The sequence below is a fragment of the Protomyctophum bolini genome (assembly GCF_963924005.1).
Source record: "Protomyctophum bolini genome assembly, chromosome: 12".
Lineage (NCBI taxonomy): Eukaryota > Metazoa > Chordata > Actinopteri > Myctophiformes > Myctophidae > Protomyctophum > Protomyctophum bolini.
The window spans coordinates 22,460,326-22,487,432 of NC_137873.1; the positions used below are offsets into that span (position 1 = coordinate 22,460,326).

A 27,107-nucleotide genomic window follows, 5' to 3' on the forward strand; every position below is an offset into this window, starting at 1 on the left:
CTTTCTTCAGCACCACCATTTGCTAACAATCCATCATGTGGCCCTGATAGTCTTTGGGCTTAGGTTGACCTCACGCTGGGCACAATATGCGCTGTAGAGTGCATTGGTGGAATTTGACAGAAATACCGCTCAAGGAAATTATGTCTACTTTTTACAAATCCATTTACATTCTGTGTATGAAACAAGTGTTGTGATTTGTCAACAAATATTGTATCAGGGAGAAATCAATCTGACGGATGTTGTGGACCGACATTCCCAGATTAGAGCTGGAATGAGATTTTGCAGTAAATTCACAATGTTGAGATGTTCTATAAGAAAACAGCAGACAGGTTACGGAACATTTGGGACTTTATTGACGCATTACACTGCTGTACATTTATTTGCCTTTTTTGGCTTTGATTTTGCGCATGTAGAACTCAAGTTCCTTTCCTTCGAGGACATAGCCGTCTGCTCTGCCACACTGGCCAGGTCTGGAGGCAATGCAGGCTGCAGGGAAGACAACAGGATTTATTTAACAGCAGAACTTTAGGTGACAGGTCATACATTGTGTCAATTACATCACAATATCAAGTACCATAATATGATTTATTTTGGCAAGTGTTCAACTGTGACCAAAACAATTGGAAACTGCACAAGCTTTAACAGATTTCTAGACTCACCAAGAAGTTTGCCCTGCTGGAATTGCTCCTCGAGGAGGGTGCTGATCTTAGAAGTCTTTTTGCGTTCATCCAGCTTCTTTTGGATCTTCTTGGACCTTTTCTTGTTCAGGATCTCCTCCTCCTCAGAAGTCTGGAGTGTAAACACATGCCAACACATTAGACAGTTATACACTTACGTTCCAAGCATACACCCGACAGGCTGTGGTTGCACTCGATTTTAACAATTTGTCATCATCTGAAGCTACAGGAGTGGCTCTTGTTAATATTGTGATCCAATGAGCCATAACACATGTTAAAGTGTACAGTAAAGTACAGTGTAAAGTACAACCAGTCCTAAACTGCCAGTCACTGCAACTCCATGGAGCAGTTGGGGGGGTTCAATCAGTCTTGCTCAAAGGCACTTAAAACAGTTTGAGAATTTAGCTTATTCACTTCCCAGCTCTGATTTTGGTCCAGTGGATCGAACTTTCTGCGACGAAAGTGTTAATCTAATCTTTAGCCCACCACTGCCAGAAAGCTTTCCAGCAACAAAGTGACATCAAGCGAGACAAATGTTAACCAAACTTTAACATTGAAAAGACAACTGCAACCATAACCATGAGTTCAGTAAGTAGTCTTCCTCAGTCATAAAATATCCACACCGACAGTCAAGACCATTAAAACCTAAAACGTTTTATCCCCGTGAGTTGTGCTAAACATGCAATTAAAATACAGCTTTGATTATAAAGCCTACACGCAATAGACTACACGTGATCTACCAATACATCAGTTTCCTTCACATGGACAATGTTGTTTTTATCTAACTTTTACATTAGGTTTTCATATCTTGTAAAATCAATGCTTCACCACAGTGCAAATGAGACATACCAGTTTTGCTCCCTTCTTGCGTCCCAGAGGAGTGGCGTAGTGGGCCTCATACCACTGCCTGAATGGCAGACTGTCAACAAGGATGATGCAGTTCTTCACCAGGGTCTTGGTTCTGACCAGCTCATTGTTGGAGGCGTTGTAGACTACGTCAATAATTCTAGTTTTGCGGGTGCAGCCTGTGGACAAACAATCAGGCTTATTAGCATAAACTACAGAAATCTACAGAGGTTTAACATGACAAATTCTCTTTGCAGGACTGTTCTATCTCAGAGTCACTAATATCATCACTTTCACTCAGTAGCAGAACTGGACAAGGTTATCCTCACAGAAAGACAGGTACTCCTGCATATTTTAAATACACTTTACTTCATGATGCAACACAAACTTACACTCAGAGCCCCAAGAAAAGTTGCCAACATCCAACCTGAGGGCACGGTACTTCTTGTTTCCTCCGCGAACCCTCACTGTATGGATACGGCGAGGTCCGATCTAGGAGAAAAGTGGTACCCAAGTTCAGCATGTGCCTTAACAAAATGGTCAGATATTGTTTAATGAATTAACAGTAATTGTGTTAACGTGTCAGAGTAACTATAACAAGTCCTAACATTGGTAGGTCCAAATGTTAAAACCAAAACGGCCAACGAGAAACCTACCTAAGAAGTTCATGTTTTCATCACCCACGCAACATCAAATTGAGGGTCAGGTCTATAGGTGGTTCAGCTGCCTTGCTCACCTTTGTGTTGGCAGGAGGGCGACCAAGCTCATACTTCCTCTTCTTGTGGTAGGGCTTGCGTTTACCGCCGGTCTTGCGGCGTTTATGCCAGTTGTCCCGCGAAATACCTGTATGGGACCAAGGAATAGAAACATCGTTTTAGATGAGGAATGGCCTTAATGACAGCTGTATCAACAGTTCAAATGAATGCTTGAGAAATCAGTTCTCCAAGGTGTTATCCGCATATTTACATCGGATTCCGTTTAATTCATCATGTCAATCAAGCATTTGTTGTGTAGACTAGAAAGCTGCACATGTCAACGTTGCACAAGGTCTAACGTGGGTTGGTGCTATAGGGTTAGCTAAACTGCTTGCGCTCACATACAAAACAGTTACCGTAAGTTAAATTTGGCGTGCCGGCTACAACATGTACATGTTTGGGCAAATGCCGAAATATCCGTTAATAAATGTATTTTAGCACTGCAGCATTCCAACTAATGTTTAGTGGTGTACCAGCTAGGTACCCGATGTATCCTAGTATACGATGCTAACAGGGGAAGCGAACTGCGATACACCAGATTACAACTCACAAGAAATTAATTTCCAGACAACATGCTAAACATTTCTGCCGATATAAATATACTTCCAGGAAAACTAAAAGTAGCCGACAATGAAAGCCGCAATAGTTAAAGTTAAGTGTAGCATAGCATCAATAGCCAAGGCCTGTGTATGAGAGCAGCCATTTTTTGTGAGCAATTCAGACATCACGCTTAAATTACTTAATAAAACCCCAAAGTATATCCATAAACAACTAAGATGATCATGTGTATGTTAATATAATATTAAGCTTCAACATGACAAACAGTTATTTACATTTTCATGCTGTAAAACATTAGATGGATAAAGATTCTCTCTCCAAACCGAGCATGAAAACACGTACCCATTCTCAGGCGCCGGCTAGAAAGAGGAATCGCAAGGGGTCATGGGAAAGTTTGAAGCTTCTTTTTATCGCGATAATCTACGAGAGTGCTATTGGATTTATTCGTTGAATATAAATTAGAAAAGGCAGTGCAGTAGAAAAAATAAAAAGATACAAAAAAGCATAATCCTAAAAAGTCCCGGGGGCAGGGGGTTGTTTCCATTGTGCAAACTTATTTAGTTTTTCTTCTTTTAAATAAATATTTTCTTTCACATCAGGATGTTGTGTAATGCTTTATTTATGGTGTCGTCCACTCACAGTTAACAGTTTTTTGTATTGAGTTGTACTTGAAATGTACTGTTATTCTGCAAAGGTTGTAGTCAGTAAGTCAGTCCCCAGACTCCCCACTCCCCACACATGATTGATTGAAATTTGTATTCACAGGGTCCACCATTTTCAATTCATCAAAATTCATCATAAGCTAAACAAACAGCAGAGGGCGCTGTTCCCCCCCCCCACCACATTTTACACTAATTAGTTCATTATTCAATCATTCAATTCAAGTTCTGAATCGCCAGAATATATTTTCTTAATGGGCGTGGCTAGCAATTCAGGGCTGGAGCCAGGCTAGGTTGAAGATGGATAATATAGCCTGACACTTTTGACAAATTTCATTTCGTTCAGAACATATATTTATTTAATGGGCATGGCTAGGGATTCAGGGCCAGAGCCAGAGGCTATTGTTAAAAACTTTCTATGGGGGCCCCTGTCAGTGTTGGAAAGTAACTGAAGTAACTTATTACTTAAAGTAATATTATTACCTTTTTCCAGTAACTAGCTACTAATATAACTAATTACTTTCACATTTTGAGTAATAATATTATAGATAGGCTATTAGGCCTACTAATATATGTTACTTCACATTTTGAGTAATAATATTAGATACCGGTATTACTATGATACGCCTACTACTTTCCAAAAGTAACTATACTATTTTAACGACTCTTCACGAGCCTTGGTGGTACTGTGGACTTTGGTGTTTATTATTGTCGGGATGAGTTTCTTTGCAGGCTCATCTGTCTGGATCTAGACTCGTGGATACGGAAACAATGCACGTACACTTGTCTCAAGTTGTCTGTACTGTACGTGATTGATTGATTGATCATTGTATTAACAGTTTGTAGAATGGGTAGGCCTACAGTTCAATTAATGTAGCCTACAGGTCAATACAAAATCTGCTAAAAAAAACCCAGAAAAAGCACTTGACTTGTTTACATAAAGTATTTTCAATTCATCAGAATATTTAAAGACATGCAAGTATACACACCTATGCAAAAAAATAAATCTTGAGACGTGTGGGGACAAGATTTAGCGTACATTTGACCTGACGTGTGGGGACAAAATATGTAATTACTGGTTACTGGTAACTCTAGTAGGCTACTTTTGGCAGGGAGTAATATGTTAAGTAATAATATTACTTTAAAAAGTAACTAGTAATAGGTAATATATTACCATTTTTGAGTACCTTTTCCAACACTGGTCACATATTTTCAGATGGGGGTCCATGGCCATTACTGTGGGGATCCTTTTGACATAAAAAAAAACGTTGAGAACAACTGCTGTAGCCCACATCACTGATGAAAAATGGCACTGATCGGATATTGAGTCATAAATAGATCAGTGGTTCTCTATGTGGGGTCCAGGGACACCCGGGTCCTTGATGGGTTCCCAGGCCATCCCCAGCAATATGAATTAATATAGCATCTTCAACTTTTACATCAGCTATTTGAAAATAGCCATACCTAAAAGCTGACAACAGCTACTGCTACAAGCTTGTAGATGGGCTACTTTCAAATATTATCGTCTGGCAGTGGTTCCGCTCTGATGTCTGCAATGTTGATTAGAAGAGTGAGTCAGCTGTGAGGCCCGTGACATGCCCAAATATGGATTTCTAGGTTAGACATGCCCCCAAATATGTGGTCGTTGATGTTAGACTGGCATCGAACTATACTGTATATTGGCTAGATTTTGAGAAGCAACATTTCTTGCGGACCAAAAAAAAATCCTGCTGGTGACCAGTCTTTTTTTTCTCTTTTACAATCTACTATTATATTTAGATTTCTTTTTTTTTGTATTTATAAATAATATAATATATTGTGACAATTATAATTATACGAAATAGAAATAAAATTGACTAAAGAAAAAGAAAAAATAACTGTGGTATGGTTCTCTATAAAACTGTCAAATGAAAGGAAAAAGGGCCAAATAGTTTCATCACATGCTGTATAGCAATTGATTTGTTAAAACAAGAGGGAAAAAACAAGAAAGAAAAAAAAAACGAAAAAAAAACTCTCCCCAATTAGTTGGAGACAAGATGAAAAATCTTGGAAAGAGATCGTTATAGTCTTTTCCCTCACACAGTTTTCATCCGTTCACATTCTTTGTCTTCCCCTTCCATCTTTTCTCTCCTCTGGCTCGTTCTGTTCTTTCTGCCATTTGTTTAAACCATGGCGGTGAGGTCCATAATGGGTCATTTAGTCAACCTCCTCTATGGTTGGGCCATCTGCCGATGGAGGCTGCTGTGAGTTGCCTGCTGGCATTCCTCCTCCCATTCCTCCTCCTTGATGCAGCTTGCTCATGATGGGTGCACATACTATTTCAAGCTCTTTCTGCTGATGGTTGTACTCCTCTTTGTCAGCCAACTGGTTGTTCTCCATCCAGGCTATGGCCTGGTCACACTGATCAATGACCTTTTTCTGGTCCTCTTCGCCGATCTTCCCCTTCACATTATCATCTTGCACACTACTCTTCACTTGGAAGGCGTAGGCTTCCAGGGCGTTCTTGGCAACCATCCTGTCCCTCTGCTTGTCATCTTCATCTTTGTATTTATCAGCATCCTGCACCATCCTCTCAATTTCGTCTTTGCTAAGCCGGCCCTTATCGTTGGTGATGGTGATCTTGTTCTCTTTGCCTGTGCTTTTATCCGCTGCAGACACATTCAAGATGCCATTGGCATCGATGTCGAAGGTAACCTCAATTTGCGGAACTCCTCGAGGAGAAGGTGGGATTCCTGAGAGCTCAAACTTGCCTAAGAGATTGTTGTCCTTGGTCATGGCTCTCTCTCCTTCATACACCTGGATGAGGACCCCAGGTTGGTTATCAGAGTAAGTGGTGAAGGTCTGGGTTTGTTTAGTGGGGATGGTGGTATTCCGTTTAATGAGAGCCGTCATAACTCCTCCAGCTGTCTCAATGCCCAGGGACAGAGGTGCAACATCCAGCAGCAACAGGTCTTGAATATTTCCTGATTCATCGCCTGACAGAATGGCAGCCTGGACGGCAGCCCCGTAAGCCACAGCCTCATCTGGGTTGATGCTCTTGTTCAGCTCCTTTCCGTTAAAGAAATCCTGCAGGAGCTTCTGGATTCTGGGGATTCTGGTGGAACCTCCAACAAGGACAATTTCATTAATCTGTCCCTTGCCCATTTTGGCATCCTTGAGGGATTTTTCAACCGGCTCTAATGTTCCCCTGAAGAGATCAGCGCACAGCTCCTCAAAGCGAGCCCTAGTAATGGAAGTGTAGAAGTCAGTTCCCTCAAAAAGAGAATCAATCTCAATGCTAGCCTGAGAGCTGGATGACAAGGTTCTTTTAGCCCTTTCACAAGCTGTGCGCAACCTCCTCAAAGCTCTCTTGTTTTGGCTGAGGTCCTTCTTGTGTTTCCTCTTGAACTCCTCCACAAAGTGGTTGACCACACGGTTGTCAAAGTCCTCCCCACCCAGGTGAGTGTCTCCAGCTGTAGACTTCACTTCAAAAATGCCATCCTCAATTGTCAGGATAGACACGTCGAAGGTGCCCCCACCCAGGTCAAAGATTAGGACATTGCTTTCAGCCTTTCCTTTGTCTAGTCCATAGGCGATGGCAGCTGCAGTTGGCTCATTGACTATTCTCAGTACATTCAGCCCTGCAATGGTACCAGCATCCTTTGTAGCCTGCCTCTGAGAGTCATTGAAGTAAGCTGGGACTGTGATGACAGCATTGTTCACCGTCTGGCCCAGGTAAGACTCTGAAATCTCTTTCATCTTTAATAGGACCATGGAGGAGATCTCCTCTGGGTTGAAGGATTTCTTCTCCCCCTTGTATTCGACCTGAACTTTGGGCTTTCCTCCATCACTCACCACGGTAAACGGCCAGTGCTTCATGTCTGACTGCACCACAGCATCTTCAAACTTTCGGCCAATCAGCCGCTTGGCATCAAACACGGTGTTGGTAGGGTTCATAGCCACCTGGTTCTTTGCTGCATCTCCAATGAGTCTTTCAGTATCGGTGAAAGCTACATAGCTGGGCGTGGTCCTGTTTCCCTGGTCATTGGCAATGATTTCTACTTTGCCATGCTGGTAAACCCCCACACAGGAGTAGGTGGTCCCCAGGTCAATGCCAATAGCAACACCTTTTGCGGCCGACATCTTGAATAATAATGATCTAGAATTACACAATACTGTGTACTAAATTATTAGCAGTAGAAATAATTCAGCTATTCCTTACAATAAAAACTTAGAAGTCGCACAGAACTAAAGGAAATGGCATTGAATTTGAGTTGTGCGAGTATTATATACTGTAGGTGGGGTGTGATGTCAGTTATGACCTCACATTGTGATTGCTGAGATACAACATGCTGTATCCTAGCAACGTCCACTGACAACTGTTAGCATCCACAGGAGCATTTGAAGGGCATCAACATTTTACAGCATGGTATGAGCAATTTATTAATCAAAATGTCTGTTGAGCAGCTTTGTTCACAGTCCTCCACCTGTAACGCAATGGTTCTCAAAGTGGCCCCTGGGGAACCACATGGGTTGAGCCTGAGGTGATTCCAGGGGGTCCCCAGCCAAACTACTTAATTAATCAGTTTTACCACAGCTAATAGATCTATTTTCAAAAAAATCTTGAAAAGATATGATTAGAAACCTAATATATTTTTGAAATATACATTTAACAACACAGTCACTGGCACAAAATATTTTCACATGGGGGTCCATGCATGGTCAAACAGGTCACATACTAATGTCATTTAAAAGGTTTGAGAACTACTGCTCTAATACCCATCTTCATCCTTGTCCATGACTGCATGTGGCAAAAGGGTAAAATCAGCACTCAACGGCTTCTGACAGAAATATGGGGAGGGGATTTTTCTCTCTTTTTACATGAGCTAGACATTGTCATATTCTACTACGTGCTGAGAAGCAACTCTGCCAACTGCCTCGTAGCATAGAGGTCTAGTGACTCAACGTTCAATCCACGCCTCCTGATTTAGAATCCTGCTTGTGCTGTTATTTTTGTGCCAACCGCAAAAAAAACAATAAAGTAAAGTTTTAAACCGCGTCAGAGTCTGTGAGGTTAGGGGTAGTGGGTTAGTGTTAGAGAGGGTTCAGAAATCACACTGTATCTCTATCAGAAATGCATTAATCAGATGGTAATTCTGTCAGAAAGGCAGTTCCCAGACTGCTAATTCTGTCAGAAAGACATTTATCACAATGTATTTCTATCAGAAATGCATTAATCAGATGGTAATTCTGTCAGAAAGGCAGTTACCAGACTGCTAATTCTGTCAGAAATACATTTAGCACACCGTATTTCTATCATAAATGCATTCATTATATGGTAATTCTGTCAGAAAGGCAGTTACCACACTGGTAATTCTGTCAGAAAGACACCCGTGCCTTCCACGTTCAGTGCCACTCAAAGTGAGGAAAGCCTCGCTGGCTCAATGCATTTTCTGATTCCTTATTTGATTTCCAATTACTTGCTCCAGTTATAAGAACAGAGACCTGATCAAATTGAAGCTTCCTATAGCTAATCAGAGAAGGCGCCCAATTCTTTTATTGAGGCCATTGCATTTCATATGGGGGACCCCACACATACAGATGGACTCCCCATGAGTCATTATTCGCTAGACTGGAGGCATTTCATCTCTAGATGTCAATACATTTTGACCACCACTTATAATTCCATTTCAACATATTCATCATGTACAACACTTCAGACAGTGAATTTCAGTGGTCAGAATACTATAAAACCAATTCCTGCATTTCATATTTATTATGAAATGAAGGCTTTCACTGCCTCATGGGTATTCCCTTATATGGGTATTTCAGAGGTGCCCCATATATGCAGATATCCGACATATCTTACAAACCCATCCAATCCAACATCACAATCTCCATATTCGTACCGGGAGATCTAAATATCCATATAGAGACTAGATGTCTCTGTCGTATTACCCTTGAGCTTAATGGCAAGCACATTACTCCCCTCTTCATCTCTCGTCACGACACGAGGCGATATTCATATCCAACCTCCCCTCACCTCAAACAGCATTCATTCCATCACCTTTCACACTACCGGTAGTTAGGAAATGTGGCCTTACAACAAAAGATATTGTTGTGTCAGGGATCTAGACATCTCAGTTAACTTAAGTTCTTACCGAACACCATTGCAGCGGGTTCTAAACTCGGACAACCAGTCCCTTTGAGTACCGTAGTATTTTATAATTATGTTAACAAATAATATGACCTTTGTGGAGTCCTGGACGCAAATGACAGGCTCATGTTTTCATATAGTTCTTTATTATATACAGCTATGATTGATTGGCAATTGTGTAGATGTGGTATTAAACTTGGTAATATTCCTCCACCAGTCATTTTAAGGGTATGGGTGTGTAGAACTCCTTTAGTGAAGAAGCAAAAGACTTTACTCCTCCCAGGGGCTCATGTCTGTGTCAATAGCCACGCAGTTATAAGCAGCATAGCGGAGTTTCTCCTCACAAACCTTTGCACTGCAGGACAGAGAGACACAGGAAAGAGAAATGAAGGACACACTGGGGAATTAGACAGCAATATGTGCCAGTAAATGTCAAACGCAAAATTAAAGAAACAAGAATAATTCAACAGTTCAATAAGAACCAAAAGTCATCTACAACTACAAAAATCACACCCATGTGTCATCATGATGTAACATGGCGATTTGCTCAAACACATGATGTAAATTCTCCATTCATTTTCAATGGGAATTTTGTGTAAAGACTGAACTTGTGACTCTGGCTCACAAAACAATGATGATGATAGTTCAGGCAGATTTCAAATTCTGTTATTCCAAAGATTCAGAATGACTCATTTTGGCATTTACCTTGGGTAGTTGGGTAAATAAAGGGTACTAGAGCATGTGGAGGACTGTGGAAGTGCATCTGTCGTTTCAGACCTGTAGAAGAGGGAGAAGAAGAAAAACGTGTTTTAGAAAATGAAATACAATCGACCTAAACCTGCGTTCATTTGGGGAGTAGGACCCTACTTACCCTTGCTTATCAGGAAATATGTAGATTGGAGCAGGTAGACGACTCCTCCCGGTCACAAACCTCAGAAACCTGCTACGGTCCTCTAAAAGCAGAATTCACAAGAAGTCTCAATTAACAATTAAATGTGTTTGCCAGTACATACAATAGAATAGTGAATAATCTGGGTAAACTGACCATTGGTGAAATTCATTAGTGCTTCCCACAAGTATTGCACTCTAACATCAGTTTGTTCCAAGTCTTCATATCGAGCTGTTGGGGAAATAGGAACATCAACATAAGCATAAGCAATGTATTGTGTTATTGTAATATGCGATACCGTTTAGGCAAGGACCAATGATAAGTATCATATCTTTTATTTTTACACCTACAGTACTGTCTCTCTGATGTGCATGTATCTTGTAATCATATGGAAATAGGAAAGTACTCTACAGTGCAACAGCTTTTACTGACTGCAAGTGTTGGTGAGTGACCTCCTAAAAACACTCACTGAGTCGTTTCAAAGCTTCCACAGTAATCTCAGGATCTCCACACACTTTCTTCTCCACTTCTTGCCAAGTGAGCAGGTCCAACACAGCCTGGGGTACCACCTTCAAAAGGCCTGCTTGCATGGCTGAAATCTGACGCACGCACACAGAGTAGAACGATCATTCAGTCTAGTGATAGATGTACAGTATATAAACGTAACATAATCACAGATAACCACAACTGAAGTCTTACAAATAGGACACTGTGGACTCCTCAGCAATATATCGCTCTCACAAAACATACCTGTTGTCTGCCCTCATCTAGCCGGGCTTTCTGCACCAGGCGGATGAACGCCTTGCGGTCCTCATAGCGGACTGCTATGTTGCTCCCCCCAGGGATGAGCTCCACCATGTGTCCATCGCTCAGAAGGGTGGTATACACCAGCTCCTCACCAAACTTAAACTCATATGTGTCCTGGTCCATGCTCTCCATGGCATCCAGCAGCTTTACCTGAATACCACATGATGCAAACTTACATCAACAACACCCATTCAACTATATGAATTATTGACTTGTGTATTGACTGAGATTATCTTATTTTTTTTATAGCATGGCCATTCTTGCAGATAAGGATGACGCTCCAGAGAGAACTGCAGAAACAACCATTTCTGCAGCCCTATTCTGTAGTGCTTACCAGTACAGAGTCAACAGCAGGGAAGTCCTTGTTCCAGCTCACTGCCTCTCCAGTCAGCTGTTTCCACACCAGCCCAGGTAGAGCCAAGACCTGAAAGAGACAGCAGAACCTATTTCGCAACGTTTCCCAATCAGCTAAATCGTAATTCCAGGTGATAATAGCACCTTGGTTAACTATCCAATAAAATGATGTCACAAACCAGGAAGTCTTTGCCTCGGAGAGCAGCTCCCATGAGCTGCCCAATCCACTCAAACTTGTGAAACTCTTTACAGGACGGGTTGGGCACATAGAAATCCCTGGCCTCTCCTGACCCCTGGAGGAAATAATAATGACAATATCAGAAAATATCTGCAGTGCGGTCATCATTGTACCAAAACACGGACAGTTGACGGCCAGTCAATGACTCAAGTACCCACCGCTATATTATAATATCATTGACCTAAATAGTGTTATATCAACAATGATAGGATGATTAAAAAAATGCTATGTCTGTATCAGAAATGACTTTGGACAGTACAGGTGGAAAACTTTAGTTAAACTTGCTGAGTGACAGATTATTTTACCTGGGTTACATCTTCTGATAATTGTACTTGAATGTTGACATGAAATATTATAATCCCATTTAGTTTCTCATTAGTGCGAGCGGAGCGTGATAAAATAGGCTACAGCTTGTTACGCTGCTGCTCGCTAATCATGAACACACATGAAACTAAGGCTACGGTAAGATACAGAGGATCTGACAGTGATGTCACTGTTAAGTAACACGGACTTGAAGCCGTTTATAAACCATAGTCAGTGATATCACTGACGAATCCTTGGTACTTTTCACCGCTGTTTGGAGAATGATCTTGGTAACGCGTGGTAGAGTCACGTCTGGAATTCCCTTCTTGCGTACCGGTGGTAGATGTCCCGCGGACCAGCACCGGTCCGCATACCGGTGGTTGGGAACCTGGTCTACACCCTCCCCACGACCAACAGCTACTCTATGGTTTGGCAGACCGGGACTATAAACATGGGGGAAATGTCAATGACTATATTGGGGCGAACTAACAGGATGCTGAGGTCCACTGTCATGCAAGCAAGAAGTGAGTCTTAAGCAGAGTGTGCGAGTAGTACCTGGTTGGATGTGCGGGTGAAGAACGGTAGAGGCATGGGACACTCCGCTGAGCTGGGGCAGAGCTCTTCTGACATGTCAGCCAGACTGTCTCGAAATCCACCACCTTGGTCAATGATTCCCTCTGCGATGAATTTACACTCCCACCACTGGTCATATCGTGCAGGCCACCTGACAGACCAAGAACAATTCTTTACTGTTAATTCGTTAAAATATGTCAAATTGTCTGAAAACTACATCTCAGCGAAATTAAATATTAGATCAACGTATGAGGGGCCGGTGACCCTAATTAAGTAGATCTGCTCATCACAGATGATGATAGACGTGTGTGGTTTCATTATGGCGTCAAGTGTTGCATTTTGGCCTTGGATGTACACACGTCTTTTCTAATAAAAAATAATAATAATTGGCCACTACTTCTGCACCGTACCCCTTGCGGTTTTAACCACATGGGCAATGTTCTGTCTTCATTTCTGACTTCAACATGCCATTGTTTGGACTATTAACGCTTCTATGGAGACTTTAGTGTGACCAGCACGAGGTAAGAATGGAAGTTTATGTCTCCCGGTATTTTTTTTGAAAGATGCTGGCGGCATACATGTGCCTGTAGCTGATTAGTGCACTTTACCTATAATCTTTTTCATATATATATTATAGCAAAGAAAGGTCACCTCACCTGTAATCCAATGTTTTCTCAAACTTGTCAGATGGTTTGAGACCGTCATACACCTAGAATATGTGAAGATAAAAACAAGCTTTGTATACACACAAACACACAACATAATCACTATAACAATAATAATTTCCTTCAAAAAGGACAACTTGATAAAAAGCTAGATAGTGAGATAATGTGCCATTACCTGTGTGAAGACAGCGTTCTTGCAGCTGGGCTCCAAGGAGGGGTTGTCCCTGTGTTCCATGGCAAGCCGCCGGTTAATGTAGAGGCGGGGCATGAAGTTGGGTTTACTGGTCTCAGAGTCCTTCAGGCATTGTGTGATGAGAGCCGAACGGCGCTTAGATAGCAGCAGGAATTGCTTTATACTCTAAGGGGGGGCCAGAGAACATGCACAAGAATGAAAAACAGTGAGGTTTTGGATGGAGTTGTGCAGTGACAGGTTTTCATTACTTTTTCATTACATTATGATGCAGGTTCAACTTGTAGGCTACATCATCAACATATGATTGGAAAGGTCAGAGCTATAATAACATGTAGCTAAATAATAAATATTCATGTGCCCTACAATAATCATGTAAAGCAGAAGTGAAAAAGGAAAAGCAGTACATTTAAAACACTGTTCACTCTTTATACAGTTTCCACATAACTCACTTTGATCTGGTTGAATGTGCCCAAGCTGTAATCCCAGGCAGGAACCAGATGAGGCAGCAGACTGTCCAGAAGAGAGATGAACCTGCAGAACAATACATAAAAAAGGAGACAATATTACACAAACCCAGAAAAGAAAGATTGATGAGTCATGATTAAGAGCTACACCATATAGCCTTTACAAGTAAACTAGCCCATAACTAGTGAATATATATATATATATATATATATATATATATATATATATATATATATAAAATTGATATATATTATAGCATTCTGGACAAGAATAATTTCCCACAGCTTTTGCAGGCCCCTACCTCTGAATGACCAATGCCCTGCGGTAGAGGACATCGGGAGGCGTTCCCTCAAGACGGGGGTAGCGCACCAGGTTGGAGGACTGGAAGACATCAGCATTCAGGCCTAGGTCCCTCTCGCACGACGACTTAATCTTTAGGCCTCGGATCCGAACATCGATGCCCTCATCTGCATGGGGAATAAGAGAAGGAGAAAGACGGTATCATATCATCTCATCTTATCTTAGTTAGAAACTATTGGAATAATAATAATTTATTTCTGATTGAGTCAGAATGCTATCCAATTGTCCAATGACCACCTCAAATTGACAGAACAGTACCAAGTTGAATTGACTCAGAACTATTCAGATGTTTGCAACCAGAGGCGCACAATGGAGGTATCTGCATGAAACACTGCAAAAAAGTAAGTAAGTAGTACAAACCCTCACCCCTACATTCTTCTATCCGGACCTCAATGACAGGCAGGTGGGAGGTCATATCTTCCAGCACACACACTTCTCCAATCAGATTGCTAGAAGCAAGATGAGAGGGAACAAAAAAGGAATACATTTCAACCAAGCAGACAGTGTGGAACAATTATAAATAAAGTCAAGATATAGTGCTGAATCTGCTGCTGGTCGCCTCGCAAAGTATTAAGAAATTAAGATGGTGTTTGATGAGAATATATTTCATTCTGAATAAGTCTTCAAGGGACAAGGTGGCCGCACACACTGGAGTACAGAAACCAATGTTTTGGGCAGGTAACTACTTCTTCCTTCTTCAGGGTATGTAATATATTTCATTTCAACATATATATTCATATCATTCTGCTCAAGTTTTGTAGAAATGCTTTAAAATGCTTACTCATCTATGGTGACATCACTCAGCTTTTTCAGATTGTCCCCCTCTCCTCCGTACACTGTGATTCTCTTGGGCATGTAGTTGTCATCCGTGGAGTCGACAGTCAAAATCAGCTTACTGCATGGCACAATAACGATATAAAATCAATGCTTTGGCACGCCCTGATGCCCATGCATTGTTAATAGGTCTTATCTCTGTTTCCCCGTGTACTGTATATGTGGTTAATGATACTCGGTGATGTGTGTCTTACTTGACCACGGTCCCCCTCTTCATGTGGAGACGGATCCAGTGCTGTCCCTGCATGCCGTCACTCTCCCAGTACGTTTCGGTGTCTCCATCAGTAAGACAGCTGGCGCCTCCACTGGGGTCCTCCTAGAGACACAGATGATAAATCTATTAAATAAGAAAAACGTACGCATTCATTGCCACCTCCGTTGAAGTTTCCCTACACAAAAGTCTGTTAAAATGTAACACATACAGATTTACTGGCACCTCTTCTGGGGTCCTCCTATATAATGTACACAGATATCAAACACATACATTCTCTCATTAAGGGCAAGGCAAATCATTTTGTGGATTAATATGTGGTATTGCTATGACAGAGTGTATTTGTGGTCATAAGCAACTTAAATTCCTCCGCCAGTAGTTTTAAATTGCTGCTGGTTATCCTAGTGACAAACTAATATGTGTACATTTGATTCTGTAGAGCTCCATTGACCATTTTGGACTGACCCCCAGAACAACACCACCAAACAATGTTGAGGTCTGAAAGAAGCATTTTACTCACTGAACATGAAGATACATCAATGCTGGTCACACACTGTTTCACACTCCCAAGATTCTCATCCTCCTTCCCTATGTGGTCGTAGAAGTAGTGCACCAAGTCTTCATCACATTCATATGTCCAGGTAGGTGGCAGATATCTGGGAGGATCGAAGAGAAGGGAGAGTCAACTGTATACAACTATTTATTTGTCCAACCTGTCTGCTAATATTTGTCTGCTATTTGTGAATATATTCAGTTTAGTTTGAGAGATTTCTTTAACCATGCTAAACAAGGTGGCCGTAGCCTCGGTACCCAGGCTTTTATTTTCGTTCGCATTCGGCTCAAAGAATTTATGTTGGCTGTGGCTCAGGAGGTTGATCAAATCCCTGCTCCTCCTGCCGAAGTGTCCTTGGGCAACACACTGAACCCCACATTTCCTCCAATTAGTCGGTCAGTGCCACACATGGTACAGTAGCTTGCCACCATTTGGTGCGTGAATGTAGGAAGTGATGACGCTTGGGTGGCTGTTCAGCTTCACCCAATGTATGAATGAATGGACCATTGTAGAGTGCTTTGAGTGCTTAGAAAAGCACTATAAAATGCAATCCATTATTATTAGGTTAAGAATGTTTTTTTGGCAAGGCCTCTTGAGGGATAGGGGAAAGGAGGCTGAAATAAATCAACAGATTGAACACAGAAGCATAGTAATGGAAATAGATTAAATGAAAAATATATATACCCAATAATATAATATTACACAGAAAGAAAACAAACAAATGAATAATTATGGCAGGAGAGATAAGAATAAAATCACACTTGTGTGAAGTGAGCAGTGCCTTTTATAATGATTATGTCAACAGGGTAGACACAAAAAGCCACACGTTCATTTTGCCATCGACTTGGAAGCCATAAGACGTCATGGGGGGGGCTACACACAAAGCCACACGTTGGAGTGGTTAGCACCGCTCAAAAAGAAAACACACACACACACACACACCAAAAATACGATACACACGTGACGTTTCAGTCTCATTCGGCGTGTCACACAAACCCAACTCACCTAAGCTTCTGGATGGCAGCATCGTCGCTCTCTGCCACCTTGGGTTTGAATCCCAGGTGCAGGGTGTGCTCCACATCCACCACCTGCTCCCACCGATCACAGGGCTTGTGGTCGTAGCCGAAGAGCTGCTGGTGCCTGGTCATGGTGTCCTGAGACTCCACGGGCACCAACCTGTCGCCTCCGTCCGTGTGTTTACACACCAGGATCCAGCCTTCCTCCAGCTCCTGGCCCACACGGTGCTCCTCCAGCTGGTCCTGGGGGGGGACGTGGATGTGGAATGAAGGCAGTATCTTTAAGACCTGAGGTGGTCCATTCTACATGACATATGTATAGTCTATCAATCCTAGCAGTTGAATATTTTATGTTTTCTAGATCAGTGGCACTCAGACATTTTCATGTCAAGGAGCACCGACCCCCATCTCAAAATATTTTGTTCCGGACCAGCGGAAGCAAATATTTGCATTAAAGATGTTTTTAATATATATATATTTATAGATTTATTGCGAACGCAGTGAGCACTTACTATGAGACCTAGCAGATCATGTCTGTGTGTGTGTCCGTGTGTCCCGCCTTTGTGCCCATATATGGAGCTGAGTGATTTGTTAAAAAAACTTAAAAAAATAATAACTTAAAAATAAATCTTAAAAAAACCCAAATATGTACGAGCTGCGTTCGCTTCCCGCGTTTGCGCGTCTTACTGGTATATATACTTTCACAATTTTCCAAAAATAGCAGATCTACCAACTTGCTGTGACCTTGTATATGTATATGCTACTTTTAAAGAGACAACGTTTTATGCTTTCCCGGTTTTAATGGATCATAAAGGTCCTTTCTGCTTTTGTAGACAGTTCAGTGGAGAAAGATGGTAGCATGACGATCAGCAAACATAACCTGGCTGATGCTGGGAGAAAACATATGTAATGCTGCATTCACACGGGTAGATGTAAGATACAGTCTACCATTCATTTGCTATGGAAGCCAGTGACACAAGATACATCTGACATTTGTACAGCTACAAAGACGTTGAGCTGGTTTCAACTTCAACTACAAAGATTTGCATCTTTTGCATCTGCCTCAGCATTAGACATTAAAACTACTGTATTGTTAAGGAACATTTTGCAAAGGAGTTTAAAGGTTAATCCAATGGATCTGACAACAGGATGATGAGGTAAACTGGACGCATAAACATACAGCAACTAGAAAATTCACAATTCTTGGAAATTTGGACATATTCTTGACATTGGCTTTTTTCTTCATTTGATCGTTTTTGGATCCAGCACTACATCTAAAAAATGTAGAGATGTGCAATTGTGCATATCTTTTTCCTTTTTTGATGTGTTAGGCAACCACACTAATAATTAACCTGGAGGAGGTTGTGACTGCTGCTTACCTTGTTTATTTTGACCCAAAGGCCTTGACTGTTACAGTATTCTTCTCCCGTCGTCCGGATACATGTCCCTTTCTTTGGTTCAATGTTGTACTTGCATAATTTCTTGCTGATGCTTTGATGTGGACTTTCCCAAACGGAGACCAAGGTCTTCCCAGTGGTCGAGGCGCCGGCAGCAGAACCGGATGAAGCGGACGTGGTGGATGAGGAATCTTTACAGATTTTATAGCATACCTCCTTCGGCACATAACACAGACACTGTGGCAGGGCTTCACTGTTCCTGAAGCACTCGATGCACTTGTTCAGGAAGCGAATCCTCCCCAGGAGGACGCGAGGGTTGTCACCCAGGGACATCTCTTGTGGCAGGTCAACCCCAGCTCTCCAACACTGGGGTTGGGGGTGGCAATGACAGTCAACACAGCGGGGGGGGCGCACCTGACATTACAGCGTTCACTCCAGCCTTTGTTTTCATGCAGTAATGCAGTTCCTGTCACACAAACAAACAAGACAAAGCAGAACATTCTTATGAATCGAGGCTCTGGGCCAGTTGGTACCCCAGCAACCATGATGAACGCTGCCATCAGGGCAGGGATGTAATGTAATGGTGACGTGACGCTGTGCCTAAAAAGCCCAAGTCACAATACTTCGTCGTACGACGGTGTGGCTCGCTATTGCTTGCCGACCAGGGCAGCTCTTCTTGTCGGCCAGAGACACCGTCGTGCGACGGAGCTCGCAGGACGGGTGTGACTGTCTGCCGCTTGCCGACAACAAGAGCTGATCTTCAACTATAAAACCAAAACGCCCAATCAAAGTTCCTGTTTCGCAACAGTCAGCTACCGTTTACGTTAGCAAAAAAAAGCACAGAACGTTGACGTTAGCGAGTGGACTGAACTGATATTGATCGTTTTACTATATGTGCTGGAACGTCAGCTAGGGGAAATGTGCCATGTTCCTGTAAAGAGAGGACATCGCTACGCTTGGATCTGTGTATAGTGCTGCAGAATAACGGTGTTTACGTACCTGAAGTCTTCAGATATGTAACGGAGATGACTTCAAGTCTCGTTGGCTTGTTGCATTGTAAAAAACAACACGGAAGAACCTTTGATCCTTTTTGACCCTTCGCGAGTTCCGTGGTGCCGAGTTCCACACGCCAAAATAAAAGCTCCACTGCACCCACCGTAAACTGTGCTGTTCGTTAGTATTTCAAAATCAAACTTCAAAATACAAGTTACACTGCTCCTTTCATATTTTCATCCATGAACGTGAACGGACACTCGGACAGTCGACTATAACTTCTATAAGTACGATTATTTGACATAAATATTAATAAATTAGTCAAGTACTGGGCATTGATAGATTGACAGACATGCTACATGATTATAGGCTACCTGCAGCTACCTACAATAATAACTTCTCTTCAGAACAGTGTTGTGTGAACATCCTCTTTCCATGAACATCCTCTTTCCATGAAACTCAGGCACACTGCCCAGGGAATGACAGTGAAGGCTTTATTTATTGCTATTGATTGTTTGTTACCCATTAACACAGGTCACGGGATATTATACCTACATTATAGGCAAATATGATGAATGAGTGACAGTTTGACACCCAGGATATTTGAAATTACATAGACAGACTATTACATAGACAGACAATAAAAAACATTGAACATTCCTCAGGTTTATTCTTTATTTTAAGACTGAATTACAATCTAACAAAAGAGATTTGTCCCAATGGCTATATGATTCTTCTTGCATTCTTCAAAACAATGCAATGCATTTTGGTATACTATTACTAACAGGTCAGCTCATTTTCATTCAATATGTTCCACAGAAATCTTAATCATGGGTATCTCGGCTTCTTTCTGATTAGAGACATTCCCGTCCCCCTCGAGGGAAAGGAGATGGACATCAGTATCTTCTAGAGAATCTAGACAATCTCCCTCTCTCGGGCAATCTAGCAGGGATGGAAGGCTCCCTCCTCGCAGGATGCCCTTAGCTTTACGCACAAGACCATCACCCAGATATCCCCTGAGAGGTAAGTTCTCTAATGGTGTGTCTGATGGCTGGTGGATTTCAAGGTCTTCAGCACTCATCCTGAACATGACAAACAAACAAATCCTTTATTAACCACTTGTTTTTTTTGGTTATTATTATTAATAATTGTTGATTGTTTGTATATATTTTTTTTTAAGAATTCCACCAATAATGGCATGCCCAAAATAGAGACACCAGGTTGAAAGAGGTTATGTATTGTATTGTTGTATTAAGCATGATCAGCAGTGTAATCAGCATGGGTAATCATCAGTAATTATTTTGGGAAAGTAATGCCTGTTGTAATAAGTAATTAGGCCTAATTATTATAAAGGACCCATAAAAAGAACGAAAATACATTGCATGGATGCAACTGGGACGTATCCTCAGTGATGTATCCCAAGGTCATCAGGGTTTCGGGTCTCGCGAACATCATACCCCTCAATCGGATGAACCAGCCGGGGTGATCAAGTCCCGACTTACGTCCCAGTAGCTACCCTCGATCAGACCCACTAGGGAAAGACTAGGGCCACACAATCCGTTGGAACCACTCCGGAACTACTATGCCGGGACTGAGACGTACAATTCTGGCATGTGGAGGGACTAGGCTCTGTGGGTTGACTCCTGTCCGGGTCCCTCCTACGTCTCACCAGGTCCACTCCTGCTCTCACCAGGAGTACAGCTAGGACCTGTGCGTTGCACCAGACTCCCAGCACCAGACACTTCATTCAGGAGTGGTGGATTCTTGAGCCGCAATGGTTCTGCAGGCTCCACCTGGGCAATGGTAGTACTGCAGGCTCCACTTGCAGCTCGATTGGCCCTCCTAAAGGCCTCACCGAAGGTTTTTTAGCCTGCATCCTCACGGAGGATGCAGGCTGGGGCGCTAACCCATACTGCTCCCGGGGTGCCGTCTACATTCCGGCTGTCACCCTTCTCTCCGGTGGTCACCAAACTATACCTGGTTGTCACATAGTCTATTCCTATGAGTCACTATAAATAATAATAATACTTCTTCCAGGAGGTATATTATACTCTGTGACTTTAACAGTAATCTATTATTGATAATCTTATTGTGATTCAGAATCATTAACTTGTTATTACCTACAAAATAATAACTGTTACGCATAAGCAGGCTAGTTGAGCATAATTAATTCATCCCTTAGTTACCTGCTAAAATATAGAACAGATGAGAAAAACAAAAACAGCCTTGCATGCAATTGGAGTGTTGTTTAATTTGTGACATAGTATTCAATGTGGGGTCCAGGGAACCAAAGGGGTCCTTGAGGGGGTTCTAGTGGGCCCCCAGCTAAATTATTGAAATTTAGGAACCAAATGGACTCTGAGTGTGTACAAATGGAGCCAAATGGATCTGATTTGTACACTCTTCGGGTTAAATTAACACTTTATATAGATTTACAGGGGGGTCCATGGCTACCTATCAAACTGGGGGGCCTTGAAATTGAAAAGTTTGATAATCACTGGGAAAGACTAGAGCAATAAAACGTGAATGTTTACCTCATGTCATAGGTAGAACCTTTGAAATTAGGTTTCATGTCGATTGTGGACACTGTGTATGGGATGGAGAAATATCCCTGTTTCCAATGTTTATCCTTCACCATTGGGGGGAGATTCTGATGCATGTTGTCCACTGCCAACATTGACACCTGTGTATAGGATAGAAAACCAAATAGCAGTATGCAGCAGTATGCAGCAGTAGCAAAAAAAGTCTTCCTAAATATACTTGTGTCATTAAGGGATATATATGGTAGTCTACTCCACAATTACATTATATTAAGATGGACGGTAGGGAAGTAGAGAGGGAAATGGGAAGGGGAGATTTAGAGTAGAAGGCTCAAAGATTTGATTCTGAACCCAATGTGTCATGCCACATTGTGAGATCTTGATCTTCTATTTTTGGTGAAGACATTTGGTTTATCAACAGTGTAGTTATAAAATAAGATTTTCTGGGAGATTAGATTACACATTAAAAACCTTCAGTATTAATTTCACCCGTTTCACCCGGCCACTTCACCCGTTTTGCAGCCAGATCTTATTATAATGATGTTTGGGAGACAAGAAACACTTTCCTGGGGTTTTTACGTGGGTAATATGTGTTTTTATAGATATTTTAGTATTTCACTTAACAATGTACTCCTCTGAAACGGGTTGATGACTAAGTATTTGGGTTCATATAACTTTCAAACTAGGAAGGGTATGGCCTGGTCAGCCTGCAATGACATGCATAAGATCTGGTCATCAATTAGTAAGATGTTAAAAGTAAAAAATATTTAGGACGACCGTTGAGCCGATTCTACTCTATGGCTCCGAGACACTTTCAAAGAAACAAAAGAATCGTTTGGATGGCACACACCCGCCTTCTAATGAGAGCGCAAATTTTGTCTTGGAAGAGCCACCCATCAACTAATCTAATATATGGCAACCTTCCCCGTGTTTCTTTACTGGTCCGATCCAGAAGAGCGCAGTTTGCCGGCCACTGCTACAGAGCTGACAATGAGGTTATATCTTCCCTTCTTCTCTGGAGTCCTGCCTCAGGGCGGACCAGAGGTAGAAAGATGTCGTTCCCTGATGTCATCGCTATAGGGACGCATGCTTCAGTAGGCAGGAACTGGAGGTGGCAATGAAGGACCGGTGCTTCAGTAGGCAGGAACTGGGGGTGGCAATGAAGGACCAGTGCTTCAGTAGGCAGGAACTGGGGGTGGCACTGGCAATGAAGGACCGGGAAGTCTGGCGTAGCATTGTGGAATCCATGATCTCCACCACGGTCGAAAAATGATGATGATTTCAAACTGTGGGCTGCCGGATCCATAAACAAGCGTCATGGACACTGGGCTCACTTCCTTCCTGAACTACAATTCCCATAATGCTTTGGTCCACTGCTCTTCCTTGTGGATAGGGGGAGGGCTGTCTTACTGAGACAACATGTAGTCCAGCTTTCTTGATGTAGTCCAGGAAATAAGTGAGCCCAGTGTCCATGACATCAAGGAGCCCATGGACACTTTGAAATAGTGAAATATCTAAAAACACATTACCCACATAAAAACCCCAGGAAAGTGTTTATTGTCTCCCAAACATCAGCAAAAGGGGTGAAGTGTCCCTTTAAGAGTGGAGCCATAACTGGTGTCAAATGGATGGAATGGCCCCATTTTTACACTCTCAGAGTTAGGATATTACTGTGTATATGCTGGTACTGCGTATTGAAAAGAAGCCTTGTGCGATCACCTGGATGTTTCGGTCTATCAGTTGGTTTGTTTCAAAGTCATCGTCATCCTCTCCAAATGGATTGATAATGAGTTCCCCCACCTGCAGAAAATATATACAGTACTTAATGCAGTCTGAGTTTTCATAACAAAATGTGTTTAATTTGATTGATTCAAGAATTCACTTGTCATCTCACCTTGAGCCAGCCAGCATAGAAGAAGAACTGGAGCAGAGTGAAAACAGGTATGTACATATCCAGGTTGTGATTCTTGTATCCCTTCTCAGGGTTCAGAAACTGGCGGCCAATCAGGCAGAAACCAAAAAAGGAATACACAGCTACAGTAACAACCTGTAATTGATTAGTGAGTTCATTATTATAGTTCAACTTTCTCCCAAAGTGGCTGACTAGCACTGCAACATATGTAAACCCCACAAAAAAAGCACAAAACAGTGAACAAATTCTAACATTGAATGTAGGACATATACTGTAGTGACACAGTCTCTGCTAATGTAAAGGCTGTCTTTATTCACACTTCACAAACGCATTAAACCCGGCCATTGGCTTTTGTATTGCAAAAGCCTCCATTGTAAACTTGTACTGTAAAATTGTACTGCTACAGCCTACCTGGGTATAGACCAGAGGGATGCTGATCCAATCATAGTGGAACAATAGACTGCACTTTGCTCTGTAGTTACACAGCTCCTACAGACAGAATATCAGTTAATGAAAGGACATTTTATAAAATGTTATAAAATTAGGACAGTGCATGGTACTGTATATTAGAGATTTTGAAGCAATTATCAATCAATCAACTTTATTTGTGTAAAAACAAACACCATAAAAACACTATATATATACTTGTACATAAAGAACACCCCTATACCATAAAACATCCATCTTTACAATAGACAATCATACCAGTGTTGACTATATGTCTTGTAACACTGAGGCTGGGGTTAGACAGCAGTATAATATTAGAATTATAAGACTCATTCAGTCGACACATACATCTGTACATCAAGTTTGTCAATAGGGCATGTAAAGTGTTGACTCCCACATTAGATGTCCTCTAAGAATATATAAAAGTTTCCACGTGTACAGTTATTTAGTCCATTTACAGAAACAACAAAATACTTTACATCCATGAGCAGTCTCAAAGCTACGTCATCCTTCACCCGGCCTTCCTCTCGTGCCTTGGATGCCAAATTTGTAAACCAAGTCAAAGGCATCCAGTAGTTGTTGAAATCACAGTGCAGTGACTCAAGCATTTTGAGTTCCTGTGGGGTCATAAATCCTACAAACAGAAATTAATTAATCACAACCTTTATGGAATTAATTCAGCAAAATCAGCTAAAACACCACACAATAAAATATTCAGTGTTCATTTTTATCCATTGAGGTCCATCTGGTCTATTTTGTCTCGGAATTAAAGATTTTACTGTGAACGTCCTTCTTGACGGTCTTCATAAATATGCCAGTACCTACCAGATTCCACAATGTGTTCAAGAGATGGGAAGCGTTTGCAGACTCTCGTGCTTATGGAACGCAGAATGAGAACTGATGATAAGTTAGCGTATCTCATGAGTGTGCGTCGCAGCAAGCGTCCCCTCTCATCTTTTCCGTGAACATTTCCAGACACCACCATCATCAGGTTGTCAGGGAGCGGGAAGCTGGTATACTGACCCCACCATCTGTTGAAAGCCAGGCTCACGTAGAATCCTGTAATGTTACCAAAGAACAACAAAGTACCACAGTCTTAAAATGTTATGCTTTGCCTGGTGTCCAGTTGAATCTAATGTGTGAATCTTACTTCTGATCTGACGGTAATGTGCATTTCACTATTGTGAGTGCTGTTACTGCTGTATGTCAATTCACTTGGCTGGTAGCTTTGTCACAGTGCGTCCTATCTCATTGAAAACTACCAGGGCAGGTCAGTTTGTGGCCTCCTGGTGGCGCTATAAATAGCCAATGTGAAAAGAGTGGCATTTCTTCTTATGCCTTGGATGGCAATTGGATGATTTTGTTCCAAAAATGTGTCTAGCAAAAATCCACCTGTTAGTGGCGCTATAACATGTGGGGTGGGATATGGGTGGGATATATTCCTCAGCCTAGTAGGAAAGTCTGTGAAAGATTTCACGTAATTTGCACTCTGTGTTCATGATTTGAGGCTTTTTGTTCAAAACGGGCCAATCCTGCAAACTTTGAAAGCCAATGTCAGCCAATTAGGATGGAATATGAAATATCGGACAGATCTGTCTTGAACACGACTCTAGAGATATAGTGTGTAACGATTTGAGGGATTTTTGGACAGAATCTGGAGGAGTAATATAAAAAAATGTTTTTTAAAAAGTCGGCCTCCTGGTGGCGCCATTCTGGAAATTTTGTTCATCGTTGGCATCCAGGAAGTGTGTGTGCAAAATTTGGCATCGACCGGAGATTAGCTGTACACGGACGGCCGGCTGGACGGACGGACGGACACGAACAGAGTGCAAAACATACTCTCTCCCTATGCCTTCAGCAACATTACAGGATTCAAACTAACAGTCAATCCCTGAGGGTCATATGCTTAAATTTGACTGCTTTCATTTTCAAACATTAATTACTCAAACATACTTGTTGAATTAATTTAATGTCCCTTATTATGCTCTTGCTATTGCTTGTAAGCAATGTTTAGAGAGGCATGGCTTTTCAGCGAGATGGTACTGGTACTACAACGCTGTTAAACTTCGGATATGGAGCAGAGGGCTTTACATGTGCTAGAATTTGTCCTTTGAAAACCTATGCAATTTCAACCACATTCAAGAGGTATTCCATTCATATTAACTAATGCCCTTTTTTATATATTAGTCACACTGATGGTAATTTAAAATAGTGTATAACACTGACTGAGCTGCAAAATGCTCCTCTCTCAAAGCATGACTTTTCTTGAGGCAGATAGTAGTAAGCTGGTGCGACTTACCCAACACAAATGACATAGGGATAAAGTTGGTATTGGTAAACTGATCACAGTAAAGTGCTACAAGTTCAAATTGATTCTGCTGCTTTGATGTGAGAAAAAACCTGCAAGGAAAATCATATCATTAGAGCTTGCCTTCACTGTAACCAAACAGGTGAATAACGTGATCAGATATATGCAATCACCTGTAAAACACACTGAAAAAGGAATACATGACACAAAACACCAGGAATTCCTTGTAAATCAGCCTGTAGATGCTTCCTTTCCATCGGAACAGGAGCTTGGCGAAGCCGCCAAACTTTGCATTGGCCACCTCAAGGCTGTAGGAAACCGTCATATTTGGTTTAATGTAGTGAGGCAGGAAAGTCCTGTTAAAAATATCAAGGGCACCTTTTAAATTGAACATAGATTAGTTGAATAGCTTAATTAT

General features: G+C 41.8%; 4 protein-coding genes across 5 annotated transcripts; all 4 read right to left on the reverse strand.

Moving 5' to 3' along the window:
* Positions 1 to 330: 330 nt before the first annotated feature.
* Positions 331 to 3,229, reverse strand: rps8a (ribosomal protein S8a). The gene is made up of 6 exons (XM_080777748.1): positions 3,179 to 3,229; positions 2,260 to 2,366; positions 1,916 to 2,015; positions 1,527 to 1,702; positions 660 to 789; positions 331 to 486 (listed from the first exon to the last, which is right to left on the reverse strand). The coding sequence occupies exons 1-6, from the start codon at positions 3,180 to 3,182 to the stop codon at positions 377 to 379; spliced, it is 627 nt and encodes a 208-aa protein (XP_080633874.1). The 5' UTR covers positions 3,183 to 3,229; the 3' UTR covers positions 331 to 376.
* A 2,462-nt stretch (positions 3,230 to 5,691) lies between these two features.
* On the reverse strand, positions 5,692 to 7,617 carry LOC308325544 (heat shock 70 kDa protein-like; the record flags this gene model as incomplete). The annotated part of the gene is made up of 1 exon (XM_080778070.1): positions 5,692 to 7,617. One exon carries the CDS (start codon positions 7,615 to 7,617, stop codon positions 5,692 to 5,694), a length of 1,926 nt encoding a protein of 641 aa, XP_080634196.1.
* A 2,164-nt stretch (positions 7,618 to 9,781) lies between these two features.
* On the reverse strand, positions 9,782 to 19,607 carry hectd3 (HECT domain containing 3). 2 transcript variants are annotated; one of them, XM_080777406.1, is made up of 20 exons: positions 19,489 to 19,607; positions 18,472 to 18,955; positions 17,082 to 17,335; positions 16,044 to 16,179; positions 15,507 to 15,628; positions 15,260 to 15,373; positions 14,845 to 14,927; positions 14,420 to 14,585; positions 14,103 to 14,184; positions 13,636 to 13,818; positions 13,452 to 13,504; positions 12,778 to 12,946; positions 11,861 to 11,974; positions 11,662 to 11,751; positions 11,271 to 11,477; positions 10,990 to 11,119; positions 10,677 to 10,751; positions 10,503 to 10,584; positions 10,337 to 10,408; positions 9,782 to 9,986 (listed from the first exon to the last, which is right to left on the reverse strand). In XM_080777406.1, the coding sequence occupies exons 2-20, from the start codon at positions 18,820 to 18,822 to the stop codon at positions 9,902 to 9,904; spliced, it is 2,568 nt and encodes an 855-aa protein (XP_080633532.1). In that variant the 5' UTR covers positions 18,823 to 18,955; positions 19,489 to 19,607; the 3' UTR covers positions 9,782 to 9,901. The 2 variants fall into 2 exon arrangements, with proteins under 2 accessions (XP_080633532.1, XP_080633531.1); XM_080777405.1 differs by having other exon boundaries at positions 14,839 to 14,927.
* A 674-nt stretch (positions 19,608 to 20,281) lies between these two features.
* On the reverse strand, positions 20,282 to 27,014 carry best4 (bestrophin 4; the record flags this gene model as incomplete). Its single annotated transcript, XM_080778953.1, has 9 exons — positions 20,282 to 20,564; positions 22,017 to 22,165; positions 23,742 to 23,822; positions 23,917 to 24,069; positions 24,346 to 24,423; positions 24,861 to 25,015; positions 25,207 to 25,440; positions 26,681 to 26,781; positions 26,863 to 27,014. The coding sequence occupies 9 exons, from the start codon at positions 27,012 to 27,014 to the stop codon at positions 20,282 to 20,284; spliced, it is 1,386 nt and encodes a 461-aa protein (XP_080635079.1).
* Positions 27,015 to 27,107: the final 93 nt, after the last annotated feature.

Excerpts from the sequence above, each read along its gene's own strand:
- rps8a (XM_080777748.1), bottom strand. Across the intron at positions 1,703-1,915 it reads CTTTTCTTGGGGCTCTGAGT|GCTGCACCCGCAAAACTAGA; the intron begins GTAAGTTTGTGT and ends GTTTGTCCACAG. Across the intron at positions 790-1,526 it reads GCAAGAAGGGAGCAAAACTG|ACTTCTGAGGAGGAGGAGAT; the intron begins GTATGTCTCATT and ends TTTACACTCCAG.
- hectd3 (XM_080777405.1), bottom strand. The coding sequence starts at position 18,822 with ATGTCCCTGGGTGACAACCCTCGCGTCCTCCTGGGGAGGATTCGCTTC. Across the intron at positions 14,185-14,419 it reads AGGGCATTGGTCATTCAGAG|GTTCATCTCTCTTCTGGACA; the intron begins GTAGGGGCCTGC and ends ATTGTTCTGCAG. Across the intron at positions 10,752-10,989 it reads GGAAGCTTTGAAACGACTCA|CTCGATATGAAGACTTGGAA; the intron begins GTGAGTGTTTTT and ends TTTCCCCAACAG.